The 26,147-nt window shown below is 47.6% G+C and overlaps 1 protein-coding gene across 1 annotated transcript; it reads right to left on the reverse strand.

Annotated features, from left to right (window-relative positions):
• Positions 1 to 418: 418 nt before the first annotated feature.
• Positions 419 to 25,114, reverse strand: LOC119381141 (homeobox protein Hox-D4). Its single transcript, XM_037649136.2, has 4 exons — positions 24,912 to 25,114; positions 22,054 to 22,244; positions 5,830 to 6,058; positions 419 to 716 (listed from the first exon to the last, which is right to left on the reverse strand). The coding sequence occupies exons 1-4, from the start codon at positions 25,112 to 25,114 to the stop codon at positions 542 to 544; spliced, it is 798 nt and encodes a 265-aa protein (XP_037505064.1). The 3' UTR covers positions 419 to 541.
• Between the last annotated feature and the right edge of the window lie 1,033 nt (positions 25,115 to 26,147).

Raw genomic sequence — 26,147 nt, forward strand, 5'->3', positions numbered from 1 at the left:
CGGCCAGGCTAAGGGAAGACAAGACGCGCGTAGCGTTCCTCTTCGCGTTCCACGACGCGAGGTCGGTAGCATGCCCAAAGAACGCCAACGGAACGCGATCGTGCAAGTGCTCCGGCTTCGCATCGCCTCATGGTCCCCTTTAGCGGGAAATGGTGTAATTTTTTTATTCGATTCGTAACGACTACTCCTACGGGTCGTCAGAAGCTGCGTAATCAGAGTGATATCAGGCCCATTGTTTACCCGAAGTCCAGCAAATCAACTGAGAGAAGAGTTGGAATTTGACAATTATCGAAATTGAACATCCACGCATTTTACTAGTATCCCGTATATCGTAAATGTTCATGTGAGCTGTACTCTTGTACAAGATCCACCTGAAGGCAACGACTTTCTCTGATAAGTACACCACACCACTTTATTTGAATGCAGTATTGCAGTGCCTGCAGTTAGGATACAGACAATGATAATTGTAGTTTCGTCCATCTAAACAAGGTGTTCTTTGTAGGCATGGTACAACATCGTGATCGGTTGTACAATCTATGCTCTAAAATCCAGCCACGAACATGCCTCCGACGTATCCGTCCTTGGTGAGGCAATGTTCTCCGGGGGACAGCAGGTTGAGGTAGACGCCGGCCGCCACCGTTGTTGTCAGATGAGCGTCCGGGTGCGGCCGACGAAGCTGCTCTGCTTTCAGCTGGCTCTGCCGCTTCCACTTGGTCCTGGGCAGAGACAACGTGTGGCCCCCAAAGTTGTGTTGAGTACACATTTTTTTGTCAAACAGGACAAAAAAATTTAGAATGATGCCGTTTGGTCACAAGAAGTTCGGTAGGTAACACAAGAAGGCGAAAGTAACACACTCTAGTAACACAAGAAGGCGAAAGCCTGGCTACACCGTGCATGTCGAATGAGCCACAACGAGCAAGTACAGCTGCCCAAACCTTTAACTAGCGTGTACAGTGGCGACTTTTCTGCGTGTTAGCGCCTTATGGCGGAACTAAGTTGCAAAAAATTGCTTTCGGGGCATGCGCTATGTGGGAATGCACTTGCCCTCACACATTTTGGAACTTAATTCAGTCATATGGCGAAGGCACAGAAAAAAGTGGCACTCGCGCACGCTAGTTAAAGCTTCGTGATGCATTGTTCTCCGGGGGACAGCAGGTTGATATAGACGCCGGTCGCCTTCGAGAAGCCCGCATATATTTTTTAAACAGCACACAGACAAGTATATGGTCTACTTATAGCAGAGAAAGAAGTCGTTGCGGCTGCACTCATTTCGCAGTCTCGAGCATATACTCGACACTGCGAAAGAGCACTTTTATTCGCAGATATTACCTAATTCTATGAGAGATTCCCCACAACATTTCTGGCGTCACCTTGCCGCTTCGCGCGAACAGATACAGTATGTCTGTGTCGACGGCAATATTATTAACGATTGTGCAGAAATTGCTGAAAAATACAATGAATGCTTTCATTCTGTCTTCGTTCCACCGAAGCCAACGTCCACTGATATTGCTGAGGCTCGCACCGATGGTATGTTGAATATGCCTGACATTGTTTTCACAGAGGAGGGAATACTTGCATTATTGCTTAACCTTGACACTAACAAATCGGCTGGCCCTGATGGTATCCGAAATGAATTTTAAAACGATATGCGGGATGGGTAACTAAGTATCCCTGTATCATTTTTAAGGCGTCATTAGACCGGCACAAACTACCATCTGATTCTATAGTGCTTTTTTTAGCGAAAAGACGACACCACAAGAAAGAAGACAGAACACAGCGCTACTGTCAACTGACATGGTCAGCTGACATCATCATTAATGAAATCGTGCCATCACACCGCTAACGAGAGTTTTAACGCGCAGTTAAAAAGGTTGCAGGGAGCGCGTTACCCAAGTGTGGTAGTGAGGTCGGTCTCTGAAGTTTTGCTTCAGAAGCTGAAAGGCAAGCGCCAGAGGTGTAGAAAAGACCCAGAGAAGAAGCCGGTAGTAGTGCCGTATTGCCACAAAGTGGCTCACAATCTTAAGAATGTGGCCACTAGGTACCAAATCCCAGTTGTATTTTCTGGCCCCCGGAAACTGTTTATGCTGTGCAGGCGTGTTTGCAAAGAAAATAAAAAGCCGCAAAGTGACAAGAGACACCTGAAGTTCAGTGCAGCGTAGGGGTGGTATTCCACTCTCTTGTGGCAAAGTGTATGTAGGTCAGTCAGGCCGCTGTGCGAATGAGCGCCTTAAAGAAGATGAGCGATCCCTGCAGACTGGTACAGGCTCCCATTTAGCTCAACACTGCAAAAAATGCAATTGTCCAGCTCTGTTTAGACTGACTACCATCTTAAAGAAGAGTGGTAACACCACCACCCGAGAATTATCACAAGCGTTTTACATTCAATCATTTGTGTCGCAGTGCATTAGTGTGCCTTCCATAACCTTGTTTTCCACTGAATTATGTTTTTTGGATTCGCTATCATGATTGTGCTCAGGCGACTAAGTTGTGGTCGTTGTGCGCATAGTGTGCACGACGGACGTCCTATCGGTATCTGGTTGGTATAAAGAGTGCAGCGACGCAATAAACCATGTGAATTGAGAGTAGCGCTCTGTTCTGTCTTCTTTCTTGTGGTGTGGTTTTTGCGCTAAAAAAGCACTATAGGTTCTCACCAACTAGCCCGCCAACGCATTCTGTTGTACCGTCTCATTGGCTGACTGCCAGAATTATTCCTATTCATAAATCCGCTGACAGACACACCATTGTAAATTATAGACCTATTTCAATTACATCCACGTGCTGCAGGATTATGGAACTTGTGATATCAAAAAGCGTGTTTAATTACTTTGAAAATGCTAATAATTTTCTTCCGAACCAACATGGTTTCAGGCAAAAACTGTCTAGTTACTCAGCTCATCGAAACTATACATGATTTTTCTAGTGTATTAAACGAGAAAGGTCAATTAGATGCTGTCTGCCTAAACTTCTCGAAAGCATTTGACCGCGTTCCGCAACCTCAACTTCTTCATAAATTGTTCAGTCTTGGCGTTAACATTAATATTATCAAACGGATTAAATCATATTTAGGAAGAACACAGTTTGTGCAGGTAAATGGCGCGAAATCCCGACTGTTGCCTGTAACGTCAGGAGTCCCTCAGGGATCGGTGCTAGGCACTGTCATTTTTCTCAGTTGTATAAGTGACACTGCTGACCAGATTAACCCCAATATTAAGGCTCGACTTTTTGCAGACGACTGCCTGATTTACACCACTGTAACCAGCCGCAGTGATCAAATCGCTTTAAATTCTTCATTAAAAATTATTAGTGACTGGTGCGATACGTGGAAAATTAAAATAAACTACAGTAACACTATGTATATAACGATAACCAATAAAATAAAAATATACACTCTTTCAATTACGAGATGGATGGCAAGACTTTGAGCCGTGTAAACCATTTTAAGTACCTCGGACTTACCATATCGAATGATCTAAAGTGGAAAACACATACAGACAATATATGCTCCTCGGCTGAAAAAAGCTCTCATACTTGAGATGAAAGTTAAAACTTGCTCCAGGACAAGCTTTATTGACTGCGTACTTAACGCTTGTTCGCCCTACACTAGAGTACACGAGTGTCGTCTGGGACCCCTTTAAAAACAACCTGATAGGAAGAATTGAAAAAATATAAAGAAGAGCCACAAGGTTCATCTTATCAAAATACCGATCAACTGATTCCGTAACTGAGATGATTAACAAATTAAACTTGCCTTTACTTACTCAACGCAGGCGGATAGCTACATTAAAAATTCTGTATCTGATTCATCGTAACTGGTTCAATTTCAATGCCCAAAAATATATAAAACAGCGAGTGTCCCGAACAGTCAGAAGCAGCCACCAAGAACATATTCTACAAATTCCAGCACGGATAGATGTACATAAATATTCGTTTTTCCCCAAAACAATAGTGGAGTGGAACTCACTGCCACATGAACTACTGACAGCAGGCAATGTAAGCAAGCTTGAAACCGGGATAACTAAACTTTTCACTTCGACTGTAGACACAGCTTTTACCTTGCGGACTCAATTGACCTGAAGAAAACTCGTTGCTTGTTGTATGAAAACTGTTTCATCCAGGGACCGCGGCAAAATTGATGGTACTATGATTTACTAGTGTCTAGAGCTCTTCTTGATTGCTTTGTACATATTCTATCATTGTGTTACGTGTACTACTGCATTGTGCATTTTGCGTGTACTGTACCTTGAGTCTGTCCTCGATTGCGACTGCACTTCTTTCTTTTTTTTTCATATCTTGTAATGCAGCCACCCTGTAGCGGCCTTCGGCCAACAGTATTGATAAATAAATAAAATAAATAAACAAGTAAATAAAAATTCGAACCATCCAGCATTGCACATGTCACATTTCTCCCGATGCGCAAGTTTCTAATGCACATTGTTCTCCAATAAGCGTCGTCTGTTTCTTTCGGCAAAGGATAAAACTATGCTTTCCAGCCTTTCCGCTGCTCTAACGTGTAGTTCGACACACAACAATAACGCAACAAAAGTTTTTGGACATCGTTTTTTTTTTGCCGTCATCATGGCAACAATTTCTTGCTTCGCTTGATGCTTGAACCACGTTATGGCGCTGCCAGGCACGGCCGCTCGCCGTGCCAAGCCCATGGCGGATTCAGAAATAGACAAAAAGAAAATAGAGAGAACGACACAAAACGAAAGCTATAGGAGAAAGGCTTAAAGAAACCGAGCAAGAGCTATTGCATGTCGCCAAGGCAAACAAAGAAGCAGGTGATGGTGGAAAGGAGAATACGGCGGCCACCTCAAGCACGAACAGCTGAGAAAGAAATCGAACGTGGCAAAGGCAGGTGCACTGCCCACAAGGTTCAGCTTTCATGATTTTGTTTCGAGAAAAGGATCGGGCAAAATATCAGCCGTGACTCACGCTAGTAATAAGGTTAATAGCCAGGGGCAGGTGATTTCAGCAGGACAGCTTGAGTACGCTATTATTTCTTCTTTAGAAGCGACACACACAAGCGCTTGTGTGTGTCGCTTGTGTGTGTCGCATTCTTTTCACCCTTGTGGAAATTTTTCGCGCTGAAGGGAAAACATGGATTACGAACTAGCCCGAACATGGACATTGCCACGTTATTAGTGCCGGTGACTCGAATTCGATTAAATGCGCAGAGACAAATGCGCAGAGACAGAGAAGGGAGTTAGTTTCCTCAGGGACGTTCCCACCACGCAGGCTGGAGTCATTCATAGGGCAAGCGACAGAAAAAAATTCGCTGATAGAGCTCACGTACGCAACCTCGTGGTAGGTGCGGGAGGGCTAAACGACGTCCTGAATGAAGAATCGTGAGGGCTGCCCAGGAGCTTAGCAAAAGGGGTTAAAGATATGCGCGCCGTGGCCCTCAGGTCTTCCCTTCGCAGTTAACCCCAAAAGGGAGGCACGAGAGTGGCAGGCACGTTACTCCTCTAAAGGAGCAAACTTCATCCTTCTTAGGGCGTAAGATAGCAGCAGAGCCTGCGGGGGGGGGGGGGGGGGGATTTTCGTAGAAGCTGCCGGCCGTTGCCGAAAAAATAAACGAAAGCAAAATTGTTCTTGTTATTTCTACGAAATTGTTAGCGCCCATACGTGATCAAACATTTTTTTTAATGTCGCTTTTGTGCTGTAACAAAGGTTTTGATTACGTTTTGCATCTTCGGGTATTCGAGTACTTCGAAAAGTAAAAGCGTCTTTCGAATCGAAGCGCATGCAAACCTGTTCGAATCGAATATTCGAAAACCTCTACTTTAGGTTATGAAGATTATCAGAAGATAACTGTTGCCCGGATACCTCCTGTTCTGGTACCAAGTCTTGACCTGTGTCTCGGTGAGCCTCAGCGCCTCTGCCACTGATCCGCGGTCGGAGACGCTCAAGTACTTCTGGTAGCGGAACTTGGCCTCGAGGAAGGCCAGCTGCGCCTGAGTGAACGCCGTGCGGCGCCGACGAGGCTTCTTGCCGTCCTTTTCGGCGCTCTTGCTGGTGCAGGACACGGCTCTCCGGGCCTTGCTCTCTGGAGGGTCTGCAAAAGTGAGCCGTACTGTTACTGTGGTTTTTCTCTTTACATGTGTCCTGCTCGGGTCGATCTGCTTGACTGTACAGCGACTCAAACTGGACGTTAATTGAGAGAACAAAAAAGGAGGCAGGGTGTCAAACCAATTCTCCTAAAGCAAACAACGCCTGCATTTTAGCTGTAATGAGGCTCTACCGGCATTCTATAAACTGTCGAAGCGACACGTCAACGTAGTTTTAACTACGCAGCGATAGAAAAAGAGACTTTTACTAAAACACCGAAAGGCACAGCCCCCAAAACACAACGTTTGTGCAAGCTTCATTAGTTCTGTACAGCGAGCTTCGCCTGAACAGAAATCAGGCGCCTTCTACTGTCAGTTCTGAATCTTGGCCTGGATAGCCGGGCGCGGGTTACATGCACCTGGGCGATGGAAAAATGTAGTCGTACGCTTGCGGCTGCTCTTCATGGGCATGCGCGCATCTCAATGTTCTAATTGAATGTTTTGTCCTACATCATTTATAAATTTGCTGGTGTGCGCCTTCAACAGTTAAGTGAATCTAGTGACGGCAACCAGCCGAAGATGAATGCGTTTGGCGGCAGTTTTAGTTGCGCAGAACGGCAGTGTGAAGGCGAGCCATAGCATTTTAACATATAGCTCTTCTGCTGCTGGCAACCATGTTGGTCCTCGTTAAAGACAATTATTAATGCATGAGCAGTGCTGACCGCAAATGAGTGAAGCAGATTACTGCCCTATAGTTGCGAATTGGGTCTGTTCGCACATCTGAGTGAGCGATGAACGCCAGAGCGTGAAATTAAAGAGAAATAGCACTCTTGCTTTCTTTTATTACGTTATCCATCAGCCGTCGCTCACCAGTACTGCATTCCTTCGTAGTTGAGACCTAGCATTACGAATCATCATCCCCATCAGCCTCACTACGCCCACTGCAGAACAAAGGCCTCGCCCACGTGCCGCCAACCAACCCGGTCCTGTGCTTGCTGCTGCTACGTCACACACGCAAACTTCTTACTCTCATTTGCTCATCAGTATTAATCATCTGTCCCATATTCCCGCCGCCTGCCGACGCGTCTTTGTTCTTACTCATTTGGATGTGCTCGACGGGTCAGCCTCTATCGTGGCGCAAATCGTGTTATTCACGTGCCTTCCAGTAGTGTCCACGTGTGCATTCAAAGACCGCCGGCAACCGCGCCGACATCTTTTTCGTCCAAACACTTTGCATGGCTATTCGCGGCGCCTTCGAGGACGCATGCGCACAAACCTAGCCAGAATCTTAAACGTGTAAACATAGGAGTGAAGGAAAGAAGAGGGCTTTAAGGGCTCGTTTTTGTTTGTTAGACACAATTTTGTGTTAGACACAATGAGAACTAACAGACAATAATGCGAAAGAAAGTATAGGAGATGTTACTTGTAATAATTGGGATATAAATGTGAAAAAAGTAAAGTGGACGAAAAGATAACTTGCCGCCGGCAGCGACCGAACCTGCGGCCTTCGAATAACGCGTCCGATGCTCTACCACTGCGCTACGGCGGCGATCATCCCCCCGTCCACTTTATAGGGTATATATGTGCATTTTAGACCTAGGAGTGTTAGCGCCGATCGCAGCCATGGCGGCTAGTGTGGAACACTCTTTTTTTGCCTTTTTGGCGTCACGTAGCACGTGACGCGTAGCACGTCTCCCTTTTGGCGTCACGTAGAACTAACACTCCTAGGTTTAAAATGCACATATGTACCCTATAAAGAGGACGGGGGGATGACCGCCGCCGTAGCTCAGTCGTAGAGCATCGGACGCGTTATTCGAAGGTCGCAGGTTCCGTTCCTGCCGGCGGCAAATTATGTTTTCGTCCACTTTACTTCCTTCACATTTATATTCCAAATATTACAAGTAACATCTCCTATACTTTCTTTGTCATTATTGTCTGTTAGTTCTCATAAACATGGCAGTGTGCTTCACGGGACTGGTTGGTGTATTATGAAAGAGAATGAAACAGTGCTTTTGACAGGAAAGGTACCGTGTCTATTGTTCAAAAAGCTGTTCCCTTTCATATGTAAACATTGGTGTCCTACCAATCACAGTTGTCCATACAATATATCTATTGTTAGAATTACCAGCAGTCCGCGAACGTAGCCCTTTCACGCTACAATAGAACGATGGCTGTTCTGCCTGCGTATGTTTACAGCAGTTGCGGTGACGTGAAACTAGGAATAATCCTGCACATCGCGCGAGGCGTGTACCTCGAGAATATGATATATATATATATATATATACGCGGCAGAACCCCGCTGATACGTTTTTCACGGGACCGTAAAAATTAAACGTAAAGGCCAGGAAACGGAAGAAAAGAGCGTGGTTGATCGCTCCGTCACAGGACTTGGTATAACACGAAAGCGAAATGCCTATTTACAAAAGTAGTTCAATGATCATTGTACATTGATAAATGAGAGCTTGCACAATACAGTTGGTCTTTGGCGGCTATAGTACAGTTTCATGTGGACGCACCTACGTTGACGCCTGGTGGCACATCTTCATCCCAACCACTGATGTCAACCATCAATGTTTAACTTTTCACGTGCAAAGATGGCATCGAGAAGCACATAGTCACTGGTACTCGATATGCGCTCATGAGAAGCGCCATCATTGGAGCCGGGAAACGGCAAGGTGTGCGCTCTCCAGTAATTGCGTAATCTGCACTTCTGCTCATGCATACACTACCACACAGTGCTTCAGGAATGCGAGAAGCAGAGCTCGTAGCTTGAGCCTTGAAGGCGCGAAGGCGTCCCACTGCCCGCTGGCGGGTCTCACTGCAACAAAGCACTCACTCAAACTGTATTGAAATAAATGGAGTGGAAATAGGGGAGCCAGCCTCCCCGGCGTTCCTTCGTTCAACGCTGGCATCGAGGCGCCCTTGCGCTGAGATTACAGAAGCGCGTCCTGACGGTGCTCCTTAGTGTCATGGTGCAAAAGCTAACTTCACCTCTCCGAGACAGTGACACCGCCCCACGCCAAAAAGGTCACTGTGAAAGGGAGAAGGTGTGAAAGATATAAGATGCGTTTGTAAAGGATCATGCATGAGCGTCGGCGGCGCAGTGACTAAGCGCCTGACTCCCACCGTCACGGACCGAGAGGTCGTGAGTTCGGCTCATAGATCATTCATATTAACCAAAATGTTTTTTTTCTATTTTTCTTTGTCACCTGTTCGTGTGCTTTTTGCCAACGTCACATCCGTGACGAAAATTATGTCAGCGAAGGCTTGGAGGACCCCGACATAAAACACTTTCATGTTAAAAACGAGAAATTGGAGAAGGGATGAGCAGCACACAATTTTATTTCAAATTTTTCGCCTGAAGAAATTGTGCCGCGTCGTTTGAAGCATTTTCTCACGCCCGATGAGTACAAGGCGTCTCTCAAGCACCTGCAGTTCCTTGTGGCTTTTGGCGTCGGCACGGCGCACAAATCTGAAATCTCCCCAAGAAATCTAGAGCAGTTACGGCCGATGAAGCCGTTGGCTCCGCAAACATGATGACTCAAAGTCATCATGTTTGAGCAGCAAATTTTGACAAATGCATGAAACCAATTTTAGCACCGGAACACGTCAAAGACAATATGTTTAGTTGAAAAATACAGGTCTCTGAGGTTCGTGTTTCTGGTGGCGGGACATAAAATTTCATCATATATGTCTCCCACTCACTGTTCTACAGTCATAGCGCTTCGAACATGCGTAGAAGAGAACTGTGTTTCGGAGGCTCTCACGGAAATTTGGGATCCGGAAAGTCTACGCGTCAGAGCTCATCAAGAAAGTATGTTGGTCTGCAAACTTGCGTCAGAACAGTTCGAGAGAAATGAGACGAACGAGCATGGACCAAAGTGGATGAGCGATCCTTGAAGGTGGCCAGAAGGCTTGGGTCAATGCATGCGAGGACTTCCAGAATGTGCCTGTATCTAGGCAGAGCTTTTGCTTTAACTTGGCTGTAGGGATATTGAACTTTTGCTTGAACTTTGGCTTGAACTTGGCTTGAGAAGGATTCAGATCGCGGCTTCTTCCTCGGGAGTGCGATTTATGCTCAGGCGACCCGTGGCTGCGTATAGTTGGGTACTAGCTGTACACTAGCTTTTATAACCACGAAGTATCACGTGACAGTGGTGTGACTATGGTAAAGCGCACGCCTTTTGTTTGGCTGACTGTTGCCTGCTTGCTTTTTAGTGAAAGTTGTGTAGTGGGATTTACCCGATTTCTGTAGCACGTACACGTTTCTGATGATTATAGTTTTCTGTGGCACATACCAGTTTGTTGCGCTAACTGTTGCCTTCTTAATTTTCACTGGACCAGCGGTGAGTTGTGGCATTTGCCCAATTTCTGTGGCGCATACCCGTTAATGAAGATGATAGATTTTTGGTACGGGATGAACAAGGAACGACTTGCTATACACCTCCGCTCATAAAAATTAAATAAATAAAAATATTCACGATTGGATGGAATTTCAACCCGGGACCTCTGCGTGGCAGTCGAGTATCCTACCACAGAGCCACGCTGGCGCTCCAAACTCTTCCGCAAAAACACATTATACACGCGCCATGTCGGGCAAGGAATCTCGTTAAAGAGAAACTAAAGAGAAACAATGAACCGGTTTAGATTGATAAATTGTATTCTGAGAACTCTAATGTCGGTAATTTCACCATCATAGGTTCATTAATAAAGGAGAAAATGAAGTTCGAAGTTTCATTTTTGAATTTCGCGCCGAAATCTCTGCGCGTGACGTCATGGATTTCAAAGTGCATTTATCGTATTTTGGCGCCATTGGCTCAACAAAATTTCCTCAGACTTGGTATGTTAAGTCTATGGCCCCCTCAGAGGACAATGTACTTATTTTTTACCGGTTATGAAGTACGTAGGCCGTAGTAGGCGCCGTCGAAATAGGTGACGTCAGCGCGAATGGTGCGGAAACTTCAAGGTGGCGTCGGTACCCACATTTTCTTTTTGTGCGTTTTCTCGTTTACTAAGCGTTTTCTCACGGCAAGCGTGTTGTATTTAGTATCGTGAAACAGTGGTTTACTTGTACGTGAAAATCGCTTCGCTCTTTAATGTCCCTTTAACATGTGTAATATAACGTGGCAGAAGAGTGAAATAACAACCAGGCGTCGCACAATGCTACTTGCGCAACGAGTGCGTGGTTTAAAGCTTCCCACTCACTACAAAGTGCTCAGCCATAATTCTACATCGTCATCAGCCGCATGCAGCATCATCAAATTGCACGTAATGCCTCACAGATGTGTAGCTGGTACCTCGCTTATCCACAGAAAGACGAAGAGTGGCATAATGGGTGCTTCCCTACATCACAAAAATTATGATTTATGGCGTACTGGATACCTTGCACGTGTACTTCTATTAGATGCCCCAAGGGAGTTTGGAACAGGCTCTAGAAAGGCCGCTCTTTGAGCTTTCGATGTGACTGTGCTGCGCGTGGCGCGCTGGCCTGCGTGTGTATTTTCGTTGGCATCGTTGGATCATGTCATTTCTGTCGCGTCAGGAAACCACTTAGAAAACATAAATTATTATATATGCAGATATATGTTAGTTTAAAATAACGCAGGAGATTTCAATGTGGTAGCATTTAAGGGCACACGTGCGTATCGTTTTTCCCTTGTGTGTATGGCACTCCACCTACTTAATCGATCGAGTAGAAGGCATCCCTAACGTTGTAGAGAGAGAGAGAGAGAGAGAGAGAGAAAGAGCAGAGGAAGGCAGGGAGGTTAACGAGAAGTATGTATCCGGTATGCTGCCCTGCACTGGGGTTGGGGAATAGGGGGTTTAAAGCGAGAGAGAGAAAATAAATAATAAGGAAAAAAAGAAATCACAACCACACACACGCGAGAGCGTTCCGCTCAGAGGCGCTCTGACAGGCCAGTGGATCGCAGGAAGGCTAGTAGTGCTTGTAAAGCCTTCTTCTGCGACGTTATGTCCGGACGATGGCGTAGTAGTCTTTCTTCTGATAGAGGCTGGTCGTCTAACTTGTTGAAAGCATGGCAAAGAGATTGTCTCTGTGTGCTATACTTCGGACAGTCACACAGAACATGCCGAACTGTTTCTTCGTTGCAAATCGTTCTTTATTGCAAATGGTAATATAATAGGGAGTTTTAGCTTGTAACGTATACTTCTTTACGTTTCCGTTACCGGATTACGTCTACCGTTTTACGGGAACTCGAATTTTAGTACAGTTTTTTAGCTGCCCAAACGTAAACCTTTACGTACGTACGTAAACCTTTACGTTTGCGCAAACCACTAAGTGGTGATTATAACAGCATTTAAACTACATTTAATTTATATAATATTGAATTAAGCTGCGGCAAAATCATAAGAGAGGTTTTTAGTGTGTGCAGTATCCCGGTATAAGCGAAGTGTTGTAGCAATACCAGGTTACCGGGCGATGGTGTCGACATCTTGTGACGCTTCGCGCGACCACAATCATGGACACGTTTGTTTTCGCTTAGTGTTCTCGAGGGGAAAAATGATTAAAAAGGAAACTCATTCTGAATACTGCCGCTGCAAGGCATTTATATCGGGAGTAGAATGCCCGATCTTTCTGCAATAACAATTTTGTGCTCGCCTGGTACACCTTGTCCCCGCTAGATGGCGCCACCTATCCAGCCTGTCAGCGTCTTTGGGCTTCTCACGTTTGCGGATTCGGTATTCTAGGTTAGAGCACTGCACGGGCCGATTTTTCCGGCCCGGGCCCGGCCCGGCCCGAAAACGCCATGCTCCGGCCCGCCCGAGCCCGGCCCGGTGTTCCTAAATGTGGCCCGTACCCGGCCCGGGTCCGAAAGGTTTGGGCCCGGCCTGGCCCGTTTCAGCTAGTTATGCCTTGAGCATAAAGAAGGCACTGTCCAGCCTTCGGTTATTGTGAAGATACCTGCCGCACACAAGATATTTTCTAGATTGTTTTAGGAACTTCTTTCAGTGTCACAACTTTCACCGGTACTGTGTATACTTTCGGTGAATTACGCGCCTAACACTCTTGCGAAATGATTGCAGGGCAATATAAAATACAATTTCACAGCTGGCTCTTTCATGTACGCACGCAGTGCTAACCACGCAATCTGATTTTTGCATTTCAAAGAAGAACTACAAAATATAATACCTGCATAAAGTGGAGAAAAAAAGCATCGCAGACATTTTTAAATTGAGTCTACATCAACTGCATACGAGCTAGGGCTTTTGAGTAAAAGTAGCAAGTCTCCTGCAAACCTCATCTATTGCACAATGCAATGGGGAAAAAACGTGCTCTATCTGCTTCTGGGAGGAATACGCCAGGCTGGGCAGCGTTACATAAATTAAAGCTGTCGTGTTGACTCCTCGGCAGGCAACTGCACCCAACCTACACTACGTTTTCGTGTTCAAAACAACAAGGTTCTTTGTCCCACCCTTCTTCCCCATGTAACTGTATAGGCGACTTTAGGTCACTCCACTATTGCCAAGCACTGGCGTTGCCGGGGGGGGGGGGGGGGGGGTAGGTTGCGGGTTTCAACCCTTCTCCCCCCCCCCCTGCCCCGAAATCTTTCAATTTTCCATGTGTATATGTACAGGTACACATACAAACGCACGCACAACCATACATAAAGTATGTCTGAACGCTCCCCGCCCCAGCCCTGAAAAAAATTGCTGGCTACGCTACTGTTGCCATGGTACGACACATTTGTGCAACGTATTCTCGTTAAATCGGTACATCGCGCAAAAATTGTTGTTAGTGATTGAAATTTGGTGTGAATTATAAATATCAGCTTTCTAAAACTGTTATTTGGGGTTCCTACAGTGTAAATGCGGTGAATAAAATTTCTGACTATAGAGTAACGGCAGAAGTAACGTCCGTTACTTTTTTAGGGTAACTGTAACGGTAACGCATTACCTTTTTAAGAGGTAACGTAGGGCGGTAACGAATTACTTTTTCGTTAGCGTAGCAAGTAACGTATTTAGTTACTTTTTTTCGGTAACGCCTACAACATTGCTTAAAATGCACGAAAAATAGCTCCTGAGATATTAATGACTCATAAGTCGTGTTGGCCAGTCTACGGGCATGCGAGCGTAGCTGCATACTCGAAATGTTTCCCTAGATACAAACGCGCACATCTTATACACACTAATCTAGGCAGTTTACCGTTGTTTTCCTTACACGGTACCCAAGAAGGTCTTTCACTCACTATAATGGCTGAAACGCGTTTCTTGAAATCCCATGTAGCATACCGATGGAGCAAAATTGTAGACGTCTTGTACTGTGCAATTTCTATGCATGCCAATGCATTCCAGATGGTTTAAATTACCCGGAGCCCTCAACGACGGCGTCTCATATAGCCTGGGTCGCTTCGGGAAGTTAAACCCCACAAAACAACAAAAACAAAGCCACACAACGTACACACGCAATTATACCTAACGTATGAGACCCGGGCCTAATACGGGCCTGGCTCAGGCCCGAGCCCGACCCGAGCCCGAAGACCAAGGGCCCGAGCCCGGCCCGGGCCCGATCCAAGAACCCCTTACCCGGCCCGGCCCGGCCCGGCCTGCGGGCCGGGCCGGGCCCGTGCAGTGCTCTATTCTAGGTCACTCTAGCCTCGGTAATCCGGCTGAAATAAGGTGATCGTAAGTGGCGCTCCCACTTCGGCTTATTTTGACTCGGCGGCTAGAGTGTCCGCAAAGCGGATATCGCGAGTAGCCACGAATGAAGGTGGATTTGCGAGATAGGGCCGTAAACGTAAAGCCTATCCTGCGAGTAGTTTTACGTTCCGTAAACCGTTACGTTCCGTGAAGGTTCGCGCATGCGCAGATTCTATCCGGTATCCGGTAACGTAAAGAAGTACACGTTACAAGCTAAAACTCCCTAATCTAAAGCGCGCCGATTTTACGTGCTATACTTTTCATCGCTGTAAGAGCTGTGCCCGATTAGCATTGCACAAACAAATAAGGAAGTGTGGGGTTCCGCCTAGCAGACTTAGATGCAAGGATCAGCTGTGTCTCACACACTAAACAAAAATGACCAGAAAAGGGAGTAAACTGCTTGTCCTCTAGCGCATTCTTTTTTCTGTTTTTTTTTTACTACGTACTAGTCAAGGTAAAAATTTACTCTCATGCTAACTGAGTTTTTGGAGGCAGGAACAGTAGTGATTATTTCCCCCGCTGAGGTTTTCAGCGAGTATAGTCAGAGCAATTTTTTACTGCCTTTACAAAGTTTTTCCGGTGATTTCTGAGAGTTATTTCTCGGTCTTCAATTTCTTGTGGCTGATAGAGTAGTGTTAATTTACTCCCGTAACTCAGCTATAGCGGCTATTTTGGGGGTTAAAAAAGTTAAAGTGTGCGATTGCACCACGATCCATTGAAATTCGGATTTCTTCAACGGATTTGTTCACTTTTTTCAAGTTATGGCTCACCTTATGCACATAATGCACAACTACCGGCCGTTGGCCGCTCCGCTCACCAGCTGTAGCCTCGTTTTTCAGCGCCCCTGCTTTTAGCTGTGTTCCTCTTCTTAGTGATTGTGTTTTAGCGCTGCATTATGTCTCTTAGCAAGCACCAACTCGCCCAACAACATGTTCTTCTGCTGTTTTTACTGGGAATGTGATCTCCAATTATCCTCTATTGCTGGGTTTATAGCGAAGTGCCAACAAGTATCAGCCGTTCTCATCCACTGCTAAGAGCTGCTGCGCTACCACAGGCTGTGTCGATCACCAAGGCAGAGAAATTTTTTGGCAGTGTTTTGTAGGTAGTCGGGCTAACGTGATCGGCAACTGCCAGTGGACATCGCTTCTGAAATACTGATTGCCTAGGGCAGGGGTGTCCAATACGCGGTCCGTGCGCACATGACTGTCTTTGTCTCATTGTTTTTTTTTATTTTCCTAATGTGTACGTTTATAAGCACTCAGCTTTGTTAAATAGTACTCGCATTATTTCTCGCGTATTGCGACCATAGGTCGTTAAACTCACTCACGAGTCGACTCACTCAGACTCGGATCGGATCGTGAGTCTGAGTGAGGCGAATGAGTAATATTTTGGTGAGTTTGAGTCCCAGTGAGTCCGTGTGAGCCCTAAGCGCAAAATTTATTTCTTGAGTGAGTCTGAGTGAACACCTTTTCTTGCCGACCTATGGTCCTATCTACTCAGCTTCGGCATTACTATTAGCCTTATATAGGTGTACATTTATACTCAAGTATATTCACGCAAATCTCAATGCACTAGCTTTCATGTGCCATCACAATATTTATTCATCAGAAGCGTGAGTTAGGGGGCGGTGCCATGACCTCCACCGCGAACAATTTCAAGGGAAGTTCTTAATAAAAATACCTCGCGGTGAGTCGCGTGTTTCATAAAAGTACCCTTAGGATTGAAACCACTGATTACTCGTATTTTAAGGTACAAGATCCAAAGGCGTATCAAGGAGCACCGATTATGAGAGATAGTGGCGTTAAAGAGCATTGACACCATAATCGAAGAACCCAATTTTAAGCTAATGGACTCATCAGTCGACTCACTCAGGCTCACTCAGACTCTCGTCAAGCCGTGAATCTGTGTCTGAGTGACTCCTACTGAGCAATATGTTGGTGAGGTTGAGTCCGAGGGAGTCCTGTTGAGAAAAAGTTTAGTAAGTCTGAGTCCGAGTGAGTTCGATTGGTGAAAATTTTGGTCAGTCTGAGTCCGAGTGAGCCGGCAGAGCACTATATACACCTTCAGTGAGTCTGAGTGAGCTCCAATTTTTTTGCCGACCTATGATTGCGACTAATAGCGCTTTGTTCAGGTGAGCTAGACAGATGTGAACTGGCACCAAGCATTTTTGTTGCGAGACACTCCATACGGTCACCATGTGTTGAAGCATAAGCGTGAAAGGAAAATTCTATATTTTAGAATCGGTGCCCGCGTTCAAGTAACTCTGGAGATCTGTATCGATAAGGTTCTCGAATCATGACCTCAAATTACCTTCAGGAAATCTCTTAAATGGCACCGTGTTAGCTGGTAAGTTGTCCAATACCACCGCTCTCTCTCTCTACGTGTCTTCAAATATCTAAAAAATTATTCAAAGGCCTTTTATACGCAAGGTACACGCGGCAAAAAAATTTGTTTTCTTGAAATTGTCCAGAGGATGGGCTTCACTGCCCTCCAGCATGGAAAGTGCCCTAATCTCTCCAGTTTTCGGTGTAGAAAATGTCGCTTTGAAATTTAAAAAATAAAGCGCAGGAACGTGAGGGCGGGAAAACAAAACTTGGAACTTGGGTTTTACTGAATTCTAAGGGCGTCCACTGCCGGCACGTGGAGACGTGGTCGTTGTCCGAATCTGATGATGTAGAGAAACTATGCTGCTACGTGTAGTCGCTGCAACAACACACAGGAGAACTGAAATTCTTCATTTCACAAAACTTTCGCAAACGAGGGCATCTTTTCTTTCTGATCGAAGCTGTTCCGGCATGCGCGTGCCGCTCACGCAAAGAGGAGGGCGCCAGTCCTTTCCCGACCAATATGCATGCTTTGAGCGCGTTTTGAAATGTTTTACTATGCTATCAGTTGAAGCCAAAGAGAACATAGTAAAAATGAATAAGGGTAGCTTAACTGTGGAGCCCTTAATTGCTTGTTTCATGGTGGACGAGCCCAGCTCATCTTCGGTAGGGGTGGTACTAACTCTGTGGACGAGCTCAGCTCGTCTTCGGTAGGCAAAGGGTTAAAACAGAATATGGAAGGGGGCAAAATACACACACAAAAAAAGAAACAATCATAAAGAAAGAAGAAAGTGGAGTCCTAGCGTTGGCTAACGCGTGTGAAACGGCTTAAGGCGCCTGACATCGATGACTTCAGGTCGTGTGTGGCGCCGATGAGAGTTCGCAGTGCCGTGCAGGATGACCTCGTCAACCAGGGTGCCGAGACCTCCAAGCACCTTGTATGACCTGAAGTATCGCCGAAGAAGTTCTTCGCAGAGCCCACGTCGGCGTATCGCTGTCCAAACCAAAACAATGCATCCGGGTTGATATTCCATGTTGCGTCGTCGAAGATTGTAGTGACGGCTGTCAACGCTCTGCTGGTTCTGGATACGCCGTCGGTCGAGCTGTCGAGCCTCTCCGGCGCGCTATAAGTAGGGAGCGACGCCGAGATTTTCTTCATCGGTGAGGTTCGGCCGCATAGTGTCGAGCGTCGTTGCCGGGTTCCTTCTGCAGACCAAGTGGTATGGCGTCATCTGCGTCGTTTCTTGTACAGCCGAGTTGTATGCGAAGGCCATGTACGGAAGGATGGCATCTCACGTCTTGTGTTCGGCGTCGACGTACATGGCCAGTACGTGGGCGATGGTATCTCAGGATCGCCTGAGTTAGGCCCGCAGTAAAGGCCGTACCTCTGTTGGTGATGAGGACCTCTGGAGCGCCATGACGCAGAACGATGTTCCCAACGAAGAACTTGCCTACCTCGGCGGCACTGCCTTTGAGCAGGGCGCTTGTTTCGGCGTAGCGGGTGAGGCAGTGGGTAGCTACGACCATCCATTTACTTCCGCAAGTCGACGTTGGGAACGGCCCCAGTAAGTCCATCCCGATTTGCTGGAATGGTCGGCGAGGTGACTCGATGGGTTGCAGAAGACCGGCTGGTCTATTCGGCGGTGTCTCCTATCGAAGACAGTCTCGGCAACTCCTTGCGTATTGGGCGACATCTATAGTAAAGCGAGGCCAGTAGTACTTTTCTTGCATCCTCGTGAGTGTGCGGAAAAATTGAAGCAGTGCAACCTTCGGGGCATCATGCAAAGCTTCCAGAACCTCTGCACGTAATGCTCAAGGTATAACGATCAGGTAGTTGGCTCGATGTGTCAAGAAGTTTCTCTCTAGGAGAACGCCGTTTCGCAAGAAAAATGACGCCAGTCCTCGCTTGAATACCTTTGCAATAACGTTGGTCTTGCCTTCGAGCTATCCCACAAGGCCCCCCAGGTCCTGGTCCTATCGCTGTCGTTCAGCGAAGTTTTCGGCACTTATGGTAACTAAAAAGCAGTCATTGTCCTGGTCGTCCTGCGGCGGGGGGTCAACGGGGGCACGAGACAGGCCGTCGGCGTCAAAGCGTTTTCGTCCACATTTGAACACGACGGTAACGTCGAATTCTTGAAGTCGCAGACTCCACCGTGCGGCCACCTGAAGGGTCCTTCAAGTTAGCCCAACTGAAAAAACGACCTCAGCTCTATGCTGGCCCAAGGTGCATGGCCGACCTGGCAGGCTATGGTCCGAGCTTGGCCGACAGAGTTGGGCCGAGATTGGGATTGGTCAATGGCCTTACACCGGCCGAACTTTGGCTGCTAACATAGGCCCAACCTTGTAGACATCAGGCGGAATCAAATAATCTTGTGCGAATAACGTAGTGCAAAAAATGACAGCCGACACTTAACGCTCAAACAAGGAATTTTCGGTGACCGAGAAATAACGCTCGCAGTGTAGGAAAAACATTTGCGCCCATACGTATAAAGCAATGATGGATTCTCGCTGGCTCATAGTACCTGGCCAACGTGGTAGGTACCAAAGCATGGTTCTATGGAGGACCAAATTTGGTCGCCCGAGCATTGGGTGCCGACCCTTTCCCTATCATTTGCCGACCGTTGGCTGAACGTCTTCGGCCAACTAATAACCAGCCTAATTGGTTGCCAATCAGGGCCCCACTTTGGGCCGCCATTGGTCGGCCAACAATACCGGTTGCCGAGCACTGCCCATTTGTTTGAGAACCATCGGCCGTCGGCCAATTTCAGTTGGGAGCTAGCCAACACAACGCAGGTGTTCGTTCACAACTTTGAAGGGCTTGTCGTAAAGGTAGGGGCGAGACTTTGCTGCAGCCCAGGTGACGGCAAGGCGCTCTTTTTCTGTTGTGGAATAGTAGGCTTCAGCCTTACTAGCGACCGGCTGGAATAACCGATAACCCTTTCTAGTCCGTCAGTCCTCTGCACAAGGATGGCTCCGAGCCCTACGCTGCTTGCGTCGGCGTGGATTTCCGTATCGGCGTATTCTCCAAAATGCGCAAGTATCGGAGGCGTCTGCAGGCGTCGTTTCAGTTCTTGAAATGCTTCTACTTGCGCCGTTCGCCACCCCCACGTCGGTCTTCACGAGGTGCGTTAGTGGCTTGGCGATCCGTGAAAATTCCTTGACGAAGCGTCTGTAATAGGCGAACAGGCCAAAAAATCGGTGTACGGCCTTCCTGTCGGTGGGCGGCGGGAAGTTAGCGATGGCAACTGTTTTCCGCCGGTCGGGAGAATTCTAGACTTGCTTATGACGTGGCCTAAGAACAAGAGCTCCTTTTACTTGAAGCGCATTTTTCTGGCTTTAGGGTGAGTCTGATTGCTTGAAGTATTGAAGTATTGAAGTATTGATTGCTTGAAGTACAGCTTCAAGGCGCCGGAGGTGTTCGTCGAAGTTCGAGGCAAACACAACGACGTTGTCCAAGTACACGAGGCACGTCTGCCATTTCAATCCGACCAGTACTGCTCCATAACGCGTTGGAAAGTCGCAAGTGCCAAGCAAAGAATAGTTGACACGACCTTGAACTCGAAGACGCCATCCGGTACTATAACGGCAGTCTTTCCTCGGTCTCCCTCGTCGACTTCGATTTGCCAGAAGCCGGTCTCTAGGTCTATCGACGAGAAGTTCTTCGCGTGGTGGAGTCGATCCAGGGTGTAGTCTATCCGTGGGTGAGGGTACACGTCCTTCTTCGTGATTTGTTCAGGCGACGATGGTCCAAGGAGAAACGTAGGGTTCCATCCGTCTTCTTCTGCAACACCACGGGAGACGCGCACGGACTCTTGGACGGCTGGCTGATGTCGTCGCGTAGGATTCCGTCGACTTGTCTATTAACGGCCTCGTGTTCTCGCGTTGAAACTCGGTACCGGCTCTGACGAAACGGACGGGCATAGTCTTCGGTTATTAAACGGTGTTTGCAACTGGGCTTTGTCGAATTCGCGATGATGACGAGAGGCAGTCTTTGAATTGTCGGAGCAGGACTTTTATCTGTTCTTGCCTGTGAGGGGGGGGGGTGCTCTGGTTCACGTCAAAAGCGGGTTTATGCACTGGCGTAGTCGTAGTAGCTTCGGTAAAATCTGTGAAAGCGAAAGTATTGTTGGCTTGCACAATTCCTTCAATAAAACTGACTGTCGTCCCTTTGTTTACATGCTTGAACTCGTTGCTGAAATTTGTGACCACCGCCACTGTCTTCCGCCACGAAGTTCGGCTATTCCTTTAGCGACGCAAACGTCGCGGCTGACCAAGAGGTGCTGGTCGCCTGCGATGACGCCATCGAAGTCTGTGGCTTCTTCGGTGACGACGGAAATGATGACGGTGGAGAGGACCGGAATAGTGACCTGCCCGTCAAACGCTTTTGATGCGTGCTTCCCAGGCATCGTGTGGGGTGGCAGCGCTTTTTCTGAGGGTAGTGTTATATACTGAGATCTCAGGTCGATCAGGAGACCGTCGTCACTTAGGAAGACCATCCCAAGTGTCATATCCCTGTAGCAATGTTGTAGGATTACAAATCTCGCAGGTTAAGTCCGGTTATTGATTGTGACTATTGCTGTGGACACCACATCCAGCGCCAGTAGATGGCCTCCAGCGGTCCAGATTTTGGTTCCTTCCGAAGGTGTGTTAACTTTCATCAACTTCGCGGCGGACGGTCCACTGACGACGGAATAGTTTGCTCCTGTGTCGACGAGAGCAGCGACATTGTGGCCGTCTAATGGCACGTCAAGGTCGCTAGTCCGTCGTTTTGCGTTGCGGTTGAGTCACCACGTCGGGTCATAGCTAGGTCAGCTTGTTCGCTGCTTCTGCGTCGCTTAATAAGGTCTTCTTCAGGCCGCGAAGTTTCGTCAGCAGGGCTTTGTTTGGTTTGTGGCATGGTCTTAAGGTTTTGTCATGGCGTCGTCATCGGTGGCAGAGGATCTTCGGTATTGCGACGAGCAACAACCGCACCTCCATCAGGTGCTGCTTTTAGTTTCCCGGATGTAGGCTGGAGGAATGACCTCGGCTATGGCCGCTGTAGTGCGGGCGTTGCGGTGAGATGTAGCGGCCTGGTGACGGTGAAGGCGAAGGTCGTAGGGGCGTCCACTGTGCTCCTGCGACGTAGTCGGCGATGTCGCGCACTCGTTCACGCTGCTGTGGACGCGGTGCGTTGATGGCGACACCACACAGTCCCATCTGTCGGTACTGGCAGCTGCGGTAGGTATGACCGGCTTCCCCAGATTGGTAGCAGAGCGGCCGGTTGTCAGGGGCGCGCCAAACGTCGGCCTTATTGGGTGTGTAGCGCTGACCGACAGGCGGGCGAGATGGCTTTGGAGGAAGCTGGCGACGGAACTGCTGTGGTGCAGAGTCTTTGGCGTTGTCGTGATGGTGGGTAGCAACGTCGGACAGCAGAATCGGTCATGGCTTCAGGCTAAGGCTGCGTAGTATCAGGAAGCCCAAGTGACTGCTGCATTTCTTCCTGTTTGATTTCCGCAATCGAGTCCACTTTAAGCTGTAGTGAGGGTAACAACTTGCGCAGCTCCTCCCGCACGACAGAGGCGCCGTCGTGAATCGTAAGGCTATTGTACTGGCGGTTGCGTATCTCCAGCATCTTCTCAATCGTCGTCGCTTCTGAGACAAATTCTTGTACTGTCGGGGTGAGCTTCGCAGCAGCCCAGCGAATAGCTCTCGCTTTACTCCTCGCATTAAGAAACGAACTTTCTTCTCCTCCGGCATGGCAGGGTCAGCGTGGCGGAGCAGTCGAGTAATTTCCTCCGTGATGATGCTTATGCTCTCGTGCGGGAATTGCAACCATGCGGCCCTTTCCTTTCGGACGACGCGCGTGAATGTGAAGAAAGCGCTGCAAAAGATGTCCCAGATTCGAAATGTGAGAACGTCACACTTGCAAGACTTCACAGCTTTGGAGAGGCTTTCCAGTTTCATTTCTGATAGGAGCGCTATTGCTCTTGATTTAGCTGTCGCGAGAGAACCACGAAACGGACTAAAAGTCTTCTCGGTAGCTGATTTCGCTTTTTCTTTGAAGATCTCTTCAGGCAGGACGGCAAACCCACCTTCCTTGTCGCACTGGAAGAGTTCCAAGCCTAAGTTGCTGACGCACTCCGCTATCTTGCGAAGAACTATACGGCTGCAAACCGCGCTGCGTGGCGCACGGCCTAGTGCCTCGACAGCTTCCGAGAGACAACTGTCCGTTTCTTCACTAGGCGCCAAGTCAGCCAACTTGTGAGCCGTGGCAGGGAGCTCATGCTTCTGGACTGAGGCTTATAAACTAAATTGGAATGACAGACTCAGAGAGCACGCATCGTCATTTTGAAGGTTGTCGCAGGTGGCACGCACCTGTCTGCACTGCAAAGACTGCAAGTGCAATCCGCAGTTTGCGAGCACTAATGTTCTTTATAAATCAAAACACAGACTGGCCAGGGAGATCACGGGAGCTGGATAGAGTAAAGCAAACTGAACCACGTGCAGCAGTGTTCCCTCGGTAGCGTTGAATAATAGGGAAATATTCTTTCTAAATAGTTAAAGCGTGGAACATATCAGTTCGGATAAGTAACCTTCCTGTTGGCCTTGTCTGTCTTGTGATAAGGTGGTTGCACATGCGCCATTCCGTGCTCTTGTAGGAGAAAAATTTCCAATAAACTGCAGTTGTAAGTTGAGCGTCTGTCTTGTGAAGTTATTTTCTTCTGTTCCTGCTGGTTTTGCGCTCTTATAATGTACAACAGCTCACCAACACGCTCGAGAATTCGTCGACCGAGCGGTGAACCCCTCAAAACCGGGCGCCCCAATACTGGAGCCCTTGACAACCCAACACGACATCACCCAGCACTATCGCCTCGAGGGATACGCATATCCACCCCTTCACTGCAGTATTCTCACGTGGTCCGAGATTGCCTGGCGTCGCCTGCAGACCCGCACGTTTCCCTGCCCCCTCGTGTTTTCCTACATCCATCCAGGTGTCATCGATCCACGATGCTGCCGGTGCGGCGACGTTGCCTCGCTGAACCACACCTCTCAGGCTGCCCACAGGATCTCCCGCCGGCCGACCTCATTACCCTCGCCCCACCGATGAACAATCCGAGGCCCTTCTCTCCAACACCGACAGAGACATACAGACACGGGCCCTGAAACGATATGAAGACGTCATCGAGAAGCAAACACTGGCAGCCTACGTGGCTTAGCCTCAGTTACCCCTCACCCCTTCGACTAATTAAATTGTCAGTCACTCACTCGTTGCCGACGAAATGTGACCGTCAAACTTCTAAGATGAGCTTACATTGTAATACATCTCTATTCTATTTCCCACGGCTATTACAAGCACACGTGCGTCATAAGCACGCGTCACATATCGACTATTGCGAGTAAAATATTGCGTGCTATTGCGAGTACTACTGTACTGTTCCCAGTAAACTTGTTTTCCTGAAAGTGCATTTTAGAAAGTTTTGCGAGCTCCCGTATCATGGCTTTGAATGCGAGCCACCCTTGACGCCGTATCCGACATGGCTACCTCCCTGAGCAGGCGGTCAAGAACCACCGGTGATTCTCCCGTGCTCAAATCGTCGCTGAAACCGCAGTTGTTTTGACGCTGCCACAGCTCCCTAGAATTGTTTCCAGAAGTCTTGCCACTCGCGACGTTCTCCAGAGAAACACCGGATGTGTAGCTTGGATAGCGCAATAGTACGGAACGGTGGTGTGGTCAAAAAGCCTGGCGATGCTGATATGGCGGCGTGTTGCGGTGTCCATTTAATGGCACGCCGTTGGCATTGCGGTGGATGAGGAGAGCGCAGGAAGGGTCGAAGAACGCGGCTTGGTGGCGAAACGTACGCTCGTCTTGATAAACCTTATCTTTTGCTCGTACTCTTACTCATCCAATGCTGCATCATGGAGGGCGTCTTGGATGCCGCGGTCGAAGCCGATGAGCTCTGCCTCCTTCGACCGGACGATGTTGAGATCCTGTTGCATAGAGCTCACCGGGGTGTCCCCATCTGCCAGCAGGGTGTCCAGCGTAAAACGATACTTGGGGATGGCTGTTCGGACCAAGCGGCGCTTGGTGTGCAATTGCTTCATTCTGGAAGGACGAGGGCCAGATTACCGAGTGGGTTTCGGCACTAAAACGATGTAACTAAAGCACGGGGATATGACCCGGACGTCTCGTAAAATCGAAGGTAACAACGCATTTGCCCGAGCCAGCGATCGTGGCTGATGCTCATGCTCCGCGCCCTTTCGTTCTTATTTATTTGCAGCATCATCGTTGGATGAGGTCGTCAGTATTACTGTCCTCGCGCAACCACTATATTTACCGGGGTCTAAATTATGGCAAGGTTGGTGTCGCGTCGTCGTAGACGCTGCAAAAAGCAGTCCATCGTTTCAGTTTCGACAAATAGGTTTTTATTTATCTGAAATTTCGATGTGTTTCCAAGTAAATTAATTCACCCTGCCTGCTACGGGACACTCAATACCATTTAAAACAGTGATATCGTAATAAGGTTAAATGACGCAGGAGTTCCCCTATAAGGCAATTTTGGGAGTTTCAGTAAAATCGATGGTAAACTCAAGAAGCAATATTCCTGCCCCAATGGCTCTCGTGAAACTGGAAGACAGTAGTAGAAGGTACATTGTTGCCGTGTTTAACCCTTTGTATCCCACAGCCAGTGTAGTTGCGCAAGTAAATATGTTTTTTTGCGTACATGCAATAACAATTGTGGGAATAAACCGAAAACCTGGAAAATTTAGCTTTAGTTCTAAAAGAAAACAAGCAGCAACACCTCAACGTACAATACTTTGGTAGCTCACAGTGCAGCAAAACTCACGCAAATACAAGATAAACCATTCCTTTTCTCGAATAAAGCCGAATCATTTAAAAACTTTTAAGAATTTAGAGTGAGCTTATAAAAAAAATACAGGAATACACCTCCATAGGCGACTTCAGAAGGACGTCGTTGTTCTCTGCGCACTTACCGTTCTTTGGTCACAGAAGTGGACATATATAGATATTTTCATGAAATGTTGTATCAATGCCAACATTTCAAATCGATTTTTAAGCCAAGGCGTTGGCTCGCCTTATCCCACTTCACTGATATGTTTAGTCCACATATGTGGA

Source organism: Rhipicephalus sanguineus, chromosome 1 (assembly GCF_013339695.2).
Source record: "Rhipicephalus sanguineus isolate Rsan-2018 chromosome 1, BIME_Rsan_1.4, whole genome shotgun sequence".
NCBI classification, from domain to species: domain Eukaryota; kingdom Metazoa; phylum Arthropoda; class Arachnida; order Ixodida; family Ixodidae; genus Rhipicephalus; species Rhipicephalus sanguineus.

Coding starts and splice junctions, on each gene's coding strand:
- LOC119381141 (XM_037649136.2), bottom strand. CDS start 25,114: ATGAAGCAATTGCACACCAAGCGCCGCTTGGTCCGAACAGCCATCCCC. Junction 22,245..24,911: donor CATGATGCAGCATTGGATGA/GTAAGAGTACGA, acceptor TACCTACCGCAG/CTGCCAGTACCGACAGATGG. Junction 717..5,829: donor ACTTGGTACCAGAACAGGAG/GTATCCGGGCAA, acceptor GTCTCTGCCCAG/GACCAAGTGGAAGCGGCAGA.